General features: G+C 36.5%; 2 protein-coding genes across 3 annotated transcripts in view; one reads left to right on the top strand and one right to left on the bottom strand.

Moving 5' to 3' along the window:
• DCP1B (decapping mRNA 1B) overlaps positions 1–14255 on the bottom strand; it is a 46379-nt gene that overhangs the window by 27251 nt on the left and 4873 nt on the right. The gene's annotated exons all lie outside the window — the stretch shown is intronic.
• CACNA1C (calcium voltage-gated channel subunit alpha1 C) overlaps positions 5620–14255 on the top strand; it is a 494372-nt gene continuing 485736 nt past the window's right edge. For both annotated transcript variants that reach the window (XM_075727966.1, XM_075727965.1), the window contains exon 1: positions 5620–5749. In XM_075727966.1, the coding sequence (XP_075584081.1) occupies positions 5620–5749 (130 nt within the window). The remainder of the gene's footprint in view (positions 5750–14255) is intronic.

A 14255-nucleotide genomic window follows, 5' to 3' on the forward strand; every position in this document is an offset into this window, starting at 1 on the left:
TTAATATAGACGGGGAAAAGGATGACTTGGTATTTCCATTATTTCAGATGTTTAAAACACTATATATGAACAACCAGGAAAAAAAGCCAGTCATTAAAGGGAAAAGAACCCTGCTCAGAGACATCTTAATGCAAACTGATGATCCACACATGGAGAGCGAAAAAGCTGGTTTTCATCTTGACCAAATTCAAGTGAGGTTCAAGCAACTTTCTTAAAAAAAAATCCACCCAAAAATAACACAAAAATATACAACAACAAAAACCCCAACAAAATGCAAAGGCCCCCCAAAACCCCCTTTCCCCAAAAGCAGATGGTTTGAGAGTGGGCAATGACTGGCAACACTACTGAAGTCAAGAATAAGTTCCTCACCACCATCTGTTTAATTATGCCTGGAACTATGCCTTAAAAATCAACACAAGAAACAAATTTTTGTTAATAGGATGGACCCTGAAATAACCCTGCCATCTTCTACCAGTCATGAAAGTTTGGTGAGCAGTTTGCAGACTTCCAGATAGAGCCAGCAAATATTTCCGATTTCATGAGGCAAAAAAGGGACAACTCGGAGATGGTGGATTGTTTATTAAATCATGTCTGTGGCTCTACTGTGATAGCCTGACTTCAGGCAGATATTTATCAAAATTTATCAGGAATTCTTTTTGGGGGGGGGGGGGGAAATCAAGTCTGTAGCAGACATAAACAAGATTGGCTCACTAGAATGCCCCTTAAATAGCCTCAAAGTTAACATTATGTTAGTATTGTAGGAAGCCTTAAAGCCCATTGATCCATTTATTTTCATACAGCCCAGCAGACATACAAGTCCATCAGCAGGTTCTTTACTTTTTGGAAAAGAGCCCAAAGGCAAACTGAATTTGCAAGATTTCCCTTAGAATTGCATTCTGTTGATATCTCAAGAAATTTTTAGTCACGACACAGGAACAGCATCTATGTTATGATTCATCTGGCTTAGTGCATTTATTTTTTTTCCCCCACCACTGGTTTTCCAGTCACATCCCCTGCTGTTGCATCATCAGTTCCAAATAATTTTTAAATCATGATGATGCATGACACTGAAATTAAGGCAGGAAGTGTAGATGCCAGACTTCAATTTCTTAAATAACAAGTTGTTCTTAATAAATCCCGTATTGTTCTTATAAATAAGTTGTTCTTACATAACAAGCGATTCTCATTACTATTTCACAATAGACTCCTGAAATGTCCATGTCAGACTGGAGCTCCAGTAATGGAAATGATTAAACAATCTCACTCAAGGAGTGTAAAAGCTAAGTGAAGATGTATCAAGATAAACAAATGGTGGGTGAAAGTACTGCTCCATTTTTCAGACAGAAAAATGATAGACACTGACTTTAGAAAGGTAAGTGGAAATGTTTGCAGCAAGGCTAAAAATTAAATCCTAATATCCCGAGTCAACAAAAGCATCCTTCCTGTGAAAAAAAAATTCCATCAGAGAATGGCTCAGTGGAACAGAAACATAACTCCTCAACATCTGATACTATTACCTGTACTCTATATTCTCTGCTAACTTCCTACAGCAAACCATGAAACATGTCTTCAGTGCGCTGAAATGAAGCCAGGCCCTGATCTACAGGAATCATCTGAACATAACACAAAAATGCCATTACACAAATGTAGGCTAAATCCATAACTTCCATTAGCAGAAAAGCTTCCACTAACATAACACTACCACAAGCAGAAGAGGTTAAACTAGAAACCATGCTCTTTTCTTGATTCTGTGCACATCACACCATACCTAGTAGCTAGAAGTAATGAGAACTCTCCTCAATCAAGAAGGGGACAATACTGCCTTTCCAACCTGGAGGCAAAAAAAGAGTTTGCTTTTATTTTAAAGAATAGGAAGGAGAGCTGCCTTCACCTTCTCAATTTCCAGCCTTTTTATTTCCAACCTCCCTTCCACTAGGTTAAGAAAAGCAGCAGCTTCTGTTCATGTTTCCTGTGAAGTATCTGGGCTTCTGGTCCTGTGGGGATAAAGCCTGCTCTGCTGTACATGACATACACAGTTGGTAGAGGACTCATCAGGATTTGAACATCATGGTTTTAATTTATAATTTAGTCAAATCTAAGAATATGTTCCCAATGATTTTTAAACCGCATCTCTGAGGTACCTGCCAAAGGTCAAAGTACATCTCTAATCCCAGAGCTTTCCAGAGCTATCATCAAGTTCAAGGTTCTTTTCCAAACTCTGCTGATGCCATTTTTTCAGTAAAATAGAAAAGAAGAATGAAGAATATTTTAACCTCAGATAGGTGTTCAATAACATGTTATTTTATGTTATTTTTTCCTGAAACCTGAATTTTTACTATAATCAGTCTGATGAGCTGTCACCCCAAATGGTTTAACTCCCACAAAATTATGAACAACTTCAAAGAGGGCTTCATGAGGAAAATAAGCAACCTTAACTACAGATGATGTTTCTAATTCTGACTGTTGTGATCTCATCTCTTATTTCTTCATTGCATACCTTCAGATCCTAAGTAATGGAAATACATTTGCAGATCTGGACTAAGTTCTTAACTTGCAGCAACAAAAGTCTAAGTTGCTTGCATATATATGCTTGTCCTCGTAACAAGTAACACCTAAGAAATACCATAAGATTAACAGAATTAAAACAAACAAACCAACCCTTTCTATTTTTCCATTTGTATACTCTGCACATGCCATCATTTTGGGGGCAGGCAATTTCTTCATTTTTCCTACACCACCTCTATTTCTGAAATGGTTAGAAAAAGAATAAAAAAGACCCGCGTAGAAATAGGCAAAAGTAAAGTCAACTACTCTCCCTGAAATTTCAAACATTTAGTTCACACTTACAGCATCTTATGTATCTGCTCTTATTGATTTGCCACAGCCTGTCAACACGTTATATTTAACACATTAAAAAGTTCTCCTCTACTACTATGTAGCCATACCTTCTCTTAGTCAGCTGTTACACTGCCTACAGATAAGCAGATATTATTGAAGAGTTGCCATTGGAAATTTTTAAGTACGTATGATTTTTAGCAATACAATACAATTTCACGGGCACAGAAAGGACTTTCACTGTTCTCACATGACGACAGGCAAACAGCAATAGGTTTTACTCCAGTTGCAGGTAGGTTCATGCTGTGCTCACAAGCTAAATTTCAGTAGATGGCTGCACCTTGGACCCTTTATCATTCACATATGGCCACTGCATTTTTACATGCTTGAAAACTAAGGATCATTAAATTTAATCTTAAAAATATTAATAAAAATGTTTGAAATATATTTTATGACCTACTTTTTTCTTGTGAAAGATGCAATTTAGTGATTTCTCTCACGAAGATACAAATACCACCTCTTTGAACTATCTTATCGCTTTTTTCTTTTGATTGCGGTAACTCTTTTAACGTATTTGTATATCTTTTAAAAATTTAACTATTGAAGTTAGTGTTCAGATTACTATGGACATTAGCAGTTTACTGACTTTACTTTCTTGCACACAAGACGTTCTGTGTGGATATATATGCAGAGAGAGAAACAGAATGTACTCCTGAGATCAAGTTTGTCACGAAGAAAATATAATTTAAGCAGTAAGCATGTCCTTGTTTTAAACCTGTAATCCAACAGAAAATACCCCACATTTATCAAATTCATTTTGTATTAGTAGCTAGACATTTCACAATAGCAGCACTGGGAGGTACCCCGCAATTTTGAATCCCTGAATAGAGAGAGATACATTTAAATTCAAATAAAAATTTGGAATTTTGCATTGGGTGATTTTCATTACAGCAATTGTATTATTTTCACACAGAAAGTAAAAGTGCGTATTTCATTTTGCTTCAGAAGTCAGCAGTATTTTACTAGCTCATGCATAATCCTTTAGGAATAAAACATATCGGTAATCAGCTTCTGCTTCCTCAGTCTCTCCCCTCCTTCAGCTTTTAACTCTCTCAGTGCAAATTTGAACCTCTACTTTGTTTTCTGTTTGAGAGAGAGATGTACAAAATATTCATGTGAGAGAAATCAGAATAAAAACCGAAGAGAGATGACAAGAAAAAAGCAGCAAAGCACTGCAGGAAATCATATGATACCTTACATAAAAATCCACTGTTATGTCTCTCCTTTTTTAATTATTTTGAAATTTCATGAACCTCTTCACTGATGCTACACATTCCTGTGTAGAGGATTTAACACTGTATGTTGTTAAGCAAATAATGCTGAAATTTTACAGAAAGGCAGTTTGTTTGACAGAAACAAAAGAATTGGTGGAGCTCATCAAACTGAAAGTCCATATCCTGTCTAAGACAATGACCAGCACCAGATGATTCACAGGAAGAATCTTCCTAGTCCCTTTATTGTTGACTTCTGACCTGAAGCATGTGTCTTGCATCACTTACATCTTTTTTCCCCTGGCTACAGGACCTCTGGTTGTTTTTATTCACACAAATAATATCTCTGCTATGCAAAAGGATTACTGAAACAGGCTCCAAAAGACGTAGGATTATGTATGTCCAAATTAATGAAGCCAGCAGGTAAAACCCACATTTTTTTTTTAAAGATTGATTTTAAGCAATACATTATAATATGAAGGCTTTACATTTTATTAAATTTTATTAAAGCAAGCTCTGCGTTGCAAAACCATCAACTGGACTGCAGCTGCAACCATTAAAGCACAGCAGATAGCAAATAATAAGCCCAATGCTGTTACGAGTTTGTATGCCAGTTAAGACAAAAAAGCAACACTGCATTTGCAGCCTTAGTGTAATTCCACTGGAACAGTTGCACCGTGTTTCTGTATAGAACACATTCCTTGTCCTTTAAAGGCTATGCTATCTTATACTTGAGAAGGGTTTCTTCCTTTTTTCTTCCCATAATTGAAAAGTATTGTTTACTGCCGATTTAAGGCTTGTTTTGACGAAGAGAGAGCTGATGAGGCACTCAGGAGCTTGTACTAAATCAATACTAGACAGAAGTGAGCAGTTTTTGTATGCACTGTGGGATACACTTGCTCACATATTTGTCTTCCATGTTTTGAGAGAAGGTTACAAATATTATTATATATATACACATATATAAAAGAGTGCGAGTGAGCAAGCTTACATTCCAGGAGAGGTTTTCTGGCTATGTCAGGAGTGAAGTCCACCCCCTACTAGACAAACCTATTTTTTTCAAACACAAGAGGATATTATCAGAGAAGTCCGTGCTGATATACAGAAACCAGAGATCGTCATGGCTTGGTGAGGTGATGAGCTGACGGGTGGATGGTGCCCATTATCTTCACTTCTCAATCCAAGTTTTCCTGAAAAACCACAGGGGGAGGAGAAGGCTCCAACTGAGCATTAGGCACAGAGGACAAGAAAAGGATTAGGAGTGAAGAGCAAGGAAAGAAAGGATAATGCAAGAGATATTGCAGAGGTTTCAAAGAGCTGGAAGATAGTTTCTAGATTCAAAGACCAAGTTGTCAGTAGTTTAAAGCAACATTCAGGTTTTAACTTCTATACAAGGCTATTACATAAAATAACTCTGAAGTAAGAAACAATTGACCGAAAGGAATTTACCTTTACAATATATATAGAAAATAGACTCAGGTTCAACTGTTTCAACGCTCCTTGGAATTTTAAAATGTTTCAAGCCTTTGTGCGGCAAGCGTATCACCCGCTACCCAGCCACCAGCCAGGGGAACCCGAAATGAAGTATAAGGGGAAGCTGGTGCATGAAACTGAGCTTAACTGCTTCTACATCAAACCTGGAGGTAAGACAACATTACCCAGTTGTATACACGCAAACTGTACTGGGGTATCTACCCGCTGGGATAAGTATTCCCTTTCTATTTAAATAGAACAGTCTGCATAATGTATGAAACTACACTACTAATTTAGAGTAATAGTTGGAGATAATGTACTGTGAAGTCCTGTACGTGTGATCACACTACTACAGGATTTAGATAATTGTGGTAATTCTCAAATCTGTGGAGTTAAGTAGATGGTCGGCTTCTCTTGGTAATATATTGTCTTTTGAGCATCTAATGAACATTGCTTTCCCACTTCCAGTTTGACATGAGAGGAAAAAAAAAAAAAAGGCTTCTAAGTATAACGAACAAGAAAGAAACAGGGTTTTTTTGTAGACAAAGAGGCTAAGTTGAAAACTTACAAAAGCTCAAAACACTAAACGCATATGTGTGCGTGTGAAGGGACTAATCTGAAAAGGGGGTTACGCGAGAGGCTTCTAAAAAGCAACTAGCTCTAATATTTTCATTTGCAGAAGAAACACGTAGGCATTCATATACATATTTACACTGATCTGGAAACATCTACCACTTTATGCTATACAAGGAGGTGTGTATGAAGTAGAGGGTATACAGGTAGTCACATGAAAATAACCTCTTCAAAAAAAATTATCTGTTCCAACTTGAACTCTTGAGATTTACTGCATCATATGCCTATCTTATCTTGAAAAGATGTCCGGAATTCCCAGTACTGGCAGTACACTCTCAGCAGTAAATGTCCAGACAAGCTAATATGTCGCTTATATGCTGACATCCATAAATGGGAAACAAAGACTGCATCTAGCAGATATATGCAGTATTATACTCCTTCCGTTCTACGCTGAAAGTCATTCACAACTGCAGGATGCTTGATACATGCTTTTAATTCTGTTCCGTATACTTTTCCTACCAATTTGTTTGCCCAGGCAGGGATACAGTTCCACCATACACAACATAACTACCAGCCATCAAAAAACTACATAGCTTTGTTATCTTAGCTCCTTAGCCTGTTTCTTCTCACATGACATATAGTTTCTCTGACTTTCAGATTGGACTTCATCGTTCCACATAACTGAAAACCTATGTTAGGATTACTGCACTTCTTTTCCTTACACTTTTTGGTTTTTTACCACCTTTATCACACAACAGAAACATCATTAGAGCAAAAAGATGGCTGCAGTCATCATAGTTACAGTTGCAAAAAGCCACTTTATAAATGCAAAGCATTCTAAATTGTTTGCTTTGCTCAGTCAAAGACTTCCACAACCGGTACCAAATCCTCGGGGTAGGAAGGGTGAGGAAGAAACAACAAAAATATCCTTTTAGGAAAGTCTGAATAGAAATATCAGTACTGAATTGGGTGGGGTGACAAGGGACATGGTTTTACGCATCAAACTTGCATCTCAATCTTAAGGCCTTCACAACTGGCACGTACAATTTCCACTGAAAAACGTACATTGTATGTCATTTAAAGGAAAAGATGAATAAGGCGGCAGCACTGGAAAAAATAATTTTAGAAATACTACTACAGACACTTTTGTTTTAAAAACAACAAACAAAAAAGGGGTATTACAGTTCCTCTTTTTTTTTTTTTATTTGAACCCTAAAAACCTAAATCACAGATCTACATTTACAATAAGCACAAGAAAATCCCAAACACCCTAAAGTAGAATTAACCAATACCTGCTAATCCGAGAATCACATAATAATTTAGTTTGGTTGGGGCCTCTGCAGGTCATTTAGTCCAGCCTTCTGCTCAAAACAGGGCTAGCTTCAGTAAGATAGAGTTAGGAAAAGAAGAAATTATGATCAACTACCAGTTACCACAGAAAAGTATATTCTATGGCACTTTTTCAGTCAATTTATTTTTTAAAGCAATTTGCATATACGCATAATTCTTTACAATAAATTATCTTGTCCCTTTCACTACGTTAAAAATCCACTCCTGCTTCCATAGACACAAGCAGACTTTAGTTACAGATTTAAAAAACAGGTGTATCAGGCTGTATACTCTAGAACAGGCAAGCCAGCTAACCACTAGACAGCAAGATCATGATTCTCAATCTTAAAAATCATCTGCCTTGAGCCAGCACTGCTGCATGTCCATCCACACCCAATTGCAAAATAGTGTTTAGTTATGCCATCAAGTTACAATATTTTTATATCTCAACAGGCAAGCATTAAGGATGTTTAGGCATCCTTGACAATTAGAGACAGCACAAAATCTAATACAGAAATGTACATATTTTATGTTTTTATTTATAAAAATGTAAATCAATCTCTACTAATTCCAAGGGGCAGTTTATTATTTTTCTTGACATTCTTATGCAATTTTTACCATGTTCTAAGCACATTAAAATCATTAGTAGATTGATTTATAGACCACAAAGGGAGGAACTATATGGGAAAAGTAGCAGGAAATTAGTAATGCTTTTATATATGCTTTCATAAACTGGTCTAAGAGCAGATAATTTCTGAGTGTAGGTACAAGGAAGTCAGTAAACTGAGTGCTAGACAGCATCTCACATGAAAAAAAAATTATCGTCACTGCATCTGATAAGCAAATAAATAAGAGCACAAAGAAACTTGCTTCTCAAGAAAATTTGGACATGACAAACTCTAAAACAGTTAAGTTGGACACAAACTGTGAAACAGGTTTCAAAAAAAAAGCATGCAACATGATAAAGCTCATGCTGCAACCTTAATTTTCTGGGTTTAGAATCAACTCTTACTACAACCTTAATGTATTCTCAGTATGTATATTTTCCTTTTAAATTTAAAAAAGGAAAATAGTATCTATGCTTAACAGTATTAGCATTCCAACACTCTCAGCAAAACTGAGGTTTCACTTTAAGGTCAATAACATCCAGGGAAGATAATCAGGACCTCTGCTGCTGTTCTGTCTTGCTGGATGCATGATGAATTTTTATAATGCTGACCAAAGGAGAGAAAGTGGAATGGGAAGAAGGAGGAGCTATTTGTTTATTTCTCTGAGACAAAAATGTCTCCAAGGACAGAACCTCAGGTAAACCACAAGCATTTGTATTCTGAACAAATGGCAGTAGTCAGTCCAGGCAGGCTTTAAAAAAAAAAAAAGCTCAAGCCAAATCTGCTTAGCAAACAACAGCCTGAAAAGAACATACCTCTAATGAGGGCAAGGCCCTTCTGCCAAAATTAGTTTGAATTTCTGTAGTTTGAGCTTTCACTTTTCAAACACTTTTGTTCCAAATTGACAAACATTTTTGAAAGAGTTTTAAACTACCAAAATATTTTCTTCAACAAAACATGCAGGTTCTAGCAGGCCAAAATAATAATTGTGCAATGAAACTTAACCTTAAAAAAACTGTTTTAAAGTTATTCAGCTGTGACAAAAACATTGTGTTTTGCTTAATGATGCAGCAACAGAAAGCCATGTAGTATTTCTGAATCAGCAGACCACTGAATTTAGAGAAAAATAATGTAAATTGAATTAAGTTAAAAACATTTAAAGGTAGTTGTTTCAAAATTCAAGATGACCAATGAGCATTTGGGGAATAATCAATTGAATACACATTTCAATTTACTGTGTTCATCCTGTTGGGTTTTTTTTTGCTATTGGACCAGATACTGTATGTTGGCAGGTAGGAGGCTGATAAATAAGGCTCTCCATTTTAAACTGACATTTTTACCGAAACCAAAAACCAAACAGAAACTCTATTACATTGTAAAAACAGAGCTTGGAATATCTATTTTGCCTGTCTCAATGGAAACTATTGAGCAAGTATTTGTTTATTGGTCAATATGCAGAAGGCTGAATCTAAATATATACACAAGTAAATTTAACCACCAAACGCTGGTTTCATTCTCAAATAAAAACACATTTCAGAGGAAAGAAGTAATTTAAAATACTGAATTACAGACTATATAACATAGTATAGACTAAGAACATATTTCAGGGTAAAAAAGACACTGTAGTATCCAAAGAAGATAATTTTTCATGACATATTCATTTTTACATATCACTCAAATTCTATTACTGTTGTCTCCTGCTTTCCCTTCGGAAGTAAATTTCTAATAGTCTTCAAACTAAGATGCTCTTTACAAGAGAAATGCTACTTGCAGGGTCAATGGGTCTTCAGAAACACCTACAGAAGTGGGACAATTATCCATTTAGTATTTTTTACCAGGATGTATTTACTTAGAAGGGTGAACTGAAATGAGCCACAATTAGTCTCCAAGAAGATAGTTGTTCTATTTGAGAGGGCTCTAGAATGCTGTAACATAGAATTTAAGAATGAAAAATAATAATTTGAGAAAAATATACACCATTATCTTTTCCTAAACATTTTACAATCTCTTGCCCCCAAGCACATAGTTGGAAAAATTTTCATATATAAATAATTATGACCTACAGGGAAAAAAAAAAACCACAAACAAAAAACAGAACTTATGCTACTTCTTTGGACAGCTGGCAAACTTCCCTCTCCCTCCCCTCCCATCCCATCTCATCAACTGGATGTCTTTGCAGTGCAGGAATCTGGGAAAATAATACTATATTTCCAGGGTTCTGATAGACATATGGTGGCAGGTTAAACTGGACAACTGAAACTACTATGAGGTTATGTACATATCACGCATGTCTAGACAGTTTTACCAGGCACGTCTGGTCTGCTTTTGTGCCACTTCCTGAACCTCTGCAAAAGCTCAATTTCAGTAGAATATGCCACATCTGACTAGGAAGCGTCATTCACTTTCAAGCCTAGGAGATGATGTGATCAAAGGCCTTACTACAAATGTGGCACAGAAATGAAAAGTAACCTCTATGCCCAAATAGATATAGAATCTAGTCAGATATAGAATATTTATTGATCTGTCACACAATTTCTTTCTCTACTTGCTATAGCACAAAAGAACCCAATTAACCTATATCAGATCATTGTCATAATCAGCATACTAACTATTATAAGGCAGGATCTTGTATTTTTTTCTGGCAACTGAAATGCTCAACGTGAAGCTAGCTCTAAGATATGCAACTTAATATTCACCAATTCTCTGTGTCCTGGAAAGATGAAAAACAGTATTCAGTGATGAAATGATAAATCAGTTGACTCAAGAAATAATTCACTGACCCAGCATGCACCCATATACACCTCATACAATATACAGTTGGGAATAGTTGCAAGGAAATTATAGCTGATCAGTGCTAAAAGGAGAAAATGAATTATTTTAACTAATAATTTACAGTTATGCATTTCTTCTGAACTACCTCGTATTAATCAGCATCAAGTCTTAAGCAACAGGCTCTAAACATTGGTTTTCATGATAAACATCACCAAAGATTAAGGAAAAAAGTTGCAGTTTTGTAGTTAAGATTACTCAAATATAGAACCCAGGAAATTTTTAAAAACCCTTAAAATCATTAGATGATCTAAACAAAAACAGAACTCCTGTCTTGCTCTCAGAAAGAAAATGTCTAAAATTGCAGTTAACTACATAAGTTTAAAGGTCACATTGAAAATACCTATTTGATCCATAAGCCTTCTGTCTTGGTGAACAAGGATTTCTGCTGGCATTAAAAACTCTAATTTGAGCTTCCCTCCTGGTTTTGAAATGAATAACCCTAGCTCTAGCCTAACAGATCTCCCAAACTAAACTTCTGTGAAATTGTGGATCAGCGCAAGCAGTAACCGGCATGGATCCCAAATCTAGCCTGAAAAGTCCTTGGATTGGACGCCTGTAGGCGTCTGCAACATGGTGTTTAGACAGTATTACAACTTTAGATGACCAAGATCATATGGAACAATAGAAGAAATACGAAAACCAGTAAAGTAAATAGTAAGATCAAAATCCTTTTCCTAAGTATTCATAAAACTTATATTTATTGTGTATAATTTTGGAAAGCTTTCTCTATTATAATCATATATTGGGTGCAAAGCAATCTTTACAAAATGATAGCTATACCATGACAAAACATTGGCAGACTTGTCCAGTACACAAGTACCACCTTTTGCTGCCAAGAGTATTTATTTTAGACTGTGTGATACAACCAGCCACAGATATTCAGCAGTACTGAAATGGAGTTGGTTTCAACAACCATTCAGAATATTGGAAGAAACAAAACACTGGCCAGGACTTCTTCATTCCTCCAAATGCTTGCTTTTGTATTTTTCTGAAATTTACATTGTCACAAAACCCAAATCTAAGTCCTATTATATGGGAAAGCTGCTATAGCAATTAGAAAAACAGAGGAAACTCTGCTAGTTTTGTTGTATCTAATAAGAAGATGTGTATGAAAAATAGAGTAAGAAGTAACCAGGTCAAACAAAAGGTTAGAAAAAGATAACATTTCCAGATCCTGTTAAATATTATTGCCAAACTGTCCACTGTTTTGCAGGTAAACAGCTACTACTGAGTACTCCTTGTTAGTATCTGGAAGCAGGAGGTAAAAACAATATTGTAAGACTAGGGCCTAAAAAACCCAGTTTTGGATGAAAATTCCATTTAATAAGGAAGAAGCCTGAAGACTTAGTTTTGCAAAAATTATAAAGACAAGTTGTATAATAAAGCAAAACACAAGGAAAATATTCATATAGAAATTTCAAGACAGATACTCAGAATCATGTGTGGACGAGACCCTAGTGAAAACAGATACTTAATGTTGAGGAGGTTCCTTTATTTTACGTAGCAAAGGCTTTGAAATACACAGTAAGGAAGAAAGGGCTAGAGGTATCTGCATCTCAGTGGAGAAATCACCACGTGAACAATCAGTAGGGACCTAAAGAAAACGTGGAAAAGTTAAATGAGTTGGTAAACAACTTTTCTTCTATGGGTCTGTAATGCCAGTTTGCTCTGGGAACATAGATGTTTCCGTGAAAATCTGAGAAAACAAAAGTTCCTCCTTCGAAGTACCAAGATTTTCAGTTTTCTTGAAGAACTAATGATTAAGCCTGTGTAAGAGTATTTTAGGAAGATAAATAACTAGGGGTAACATATCCCTATACCTGGAACACATCTGATACTAACTGAAATCCTAAACTAGCAGATTTTTTTAGCGAAGCACACTAACTGAAATCCTAAACTAGTGGATTTTTTTAGCAAAGCAAACATGAATCTTCTCTCGGACAACAAAATTCTCAAATTAAGTAACAGATATAAATTTACCCGCGGCTAGATCAAATGGCTAACTGTGGTAAAAATCAGACCCACACACCCAGGCTGCAGATGACTTTATAAAACCAGGAATATAGTGGCTGGGCATCTTGTTATTTCTTTCTTTCATGGTTGCACTCAAGAGAATGATAGAGTGAAGAGTGCCATGAGGTCAAGAAGCTATCAGATCTTGTGGCTGAGAGATCCTAAACCGAAGAAACATGTTGTTACTTTCACATTGCCACTGGCAAACTGTCAGCGTAGGTGTTGGGGGTTCACCCCAGCTGGCAGCTCAGCCCCACACAGCCATTTGCTCCCCCCCCTCAGCGGGATGGGGAGAGAATTGGAAGGGCAAAAGAAAGAAAACTCGTGGGCTGAGAATAAAGACAGTTTAATAGGTAAAGCAAAGCTGTGTGCACAAGCAAAGCAAAATAAGGAATTAATTCACTACTTTACATCAGCAGGCAGGTGTTCAGCCATTTCCAGGAAAACAGGGCTTCATCACGTGTAATGGTTACTTGGGAACACAAATGCCGTAACTCCAAACATCCCCCCTTTCTCCTCCTTCCCCAGCTTTTAATGCTGAGCACAATGTCATATGGTATGGAATATATCCCTTTGGTCAGTTGGGGTCAGCTGCCCCAGCTGTGTCCCCTCCAAAATTCTTGTGCACCCCCAGCCTACTTGCTGGAGGGGCAGTGCGAGAAACAGAGAAGGCCTTGATGCTGTGCAAACACAGTTCAGCAGTCACTACCCTAAAAGAACCATTGCCTAGACAGAAAAACCCAGAAAAAAGCCTTCTGCATTTTGCTGTTGCACAATTAGCCAAAAAGCCCTGGATAAGTTACTTGAACATATGCCTGCCGCTCAGAAGCATATGTTAGTACTTGTATTTGAGACCCTGCACATCTAAAATGCTGACATCCCCTAGTGAACAAACAGCTTACACCCCCCCAAAGCCCCCAATTTTTCTCCTAATAAAAAACCAAATGAATCACAGTTTACGTGCAGTACTCAGACTAAAGACTGTCTTACTTCATGTCAGCATAGAGTTATGACAACTTCTTTACACCAATTGTCTCAACAAAAATGAAAACATTAATAGATCAGATTTCAAAAGGTAGCTATTAGTATATACATACATGAACTCCTAATGGAATTTCAAAATGAGATTAAAAAAAGATTACATATACGTACGAAAGACTCTTCAAAATCAGATGGGATAAATAGGTTTCATGGTACTTAAAATCCTAATGTCTGGTCTAGTCTAGGTTAGCCTGGAGATTTCTGCATTTCTTTTCAGTTTCTTTGGGAATTTCAATTCTTTGTCAGCCTATCAAATACTCCCAAAAATAGAAGTTTCATT

The sequence above is a fragment of the Pelecanus crispus genome, chromosome 1 (genome assembly GCF_030463565.1).
Source record: "Pelecanus crispus isolate bPelCri1 chromosome 1, bPelCri1.pri, whole genome shotgun sequence".
NCBI classification, from domain to species: domain Eukaryota; kingdom Metazoa; phylum Chordata; class Aves; order Pelecaniformes; family Pelecanidae; genus Pelecanus; species Pelecanus crispus.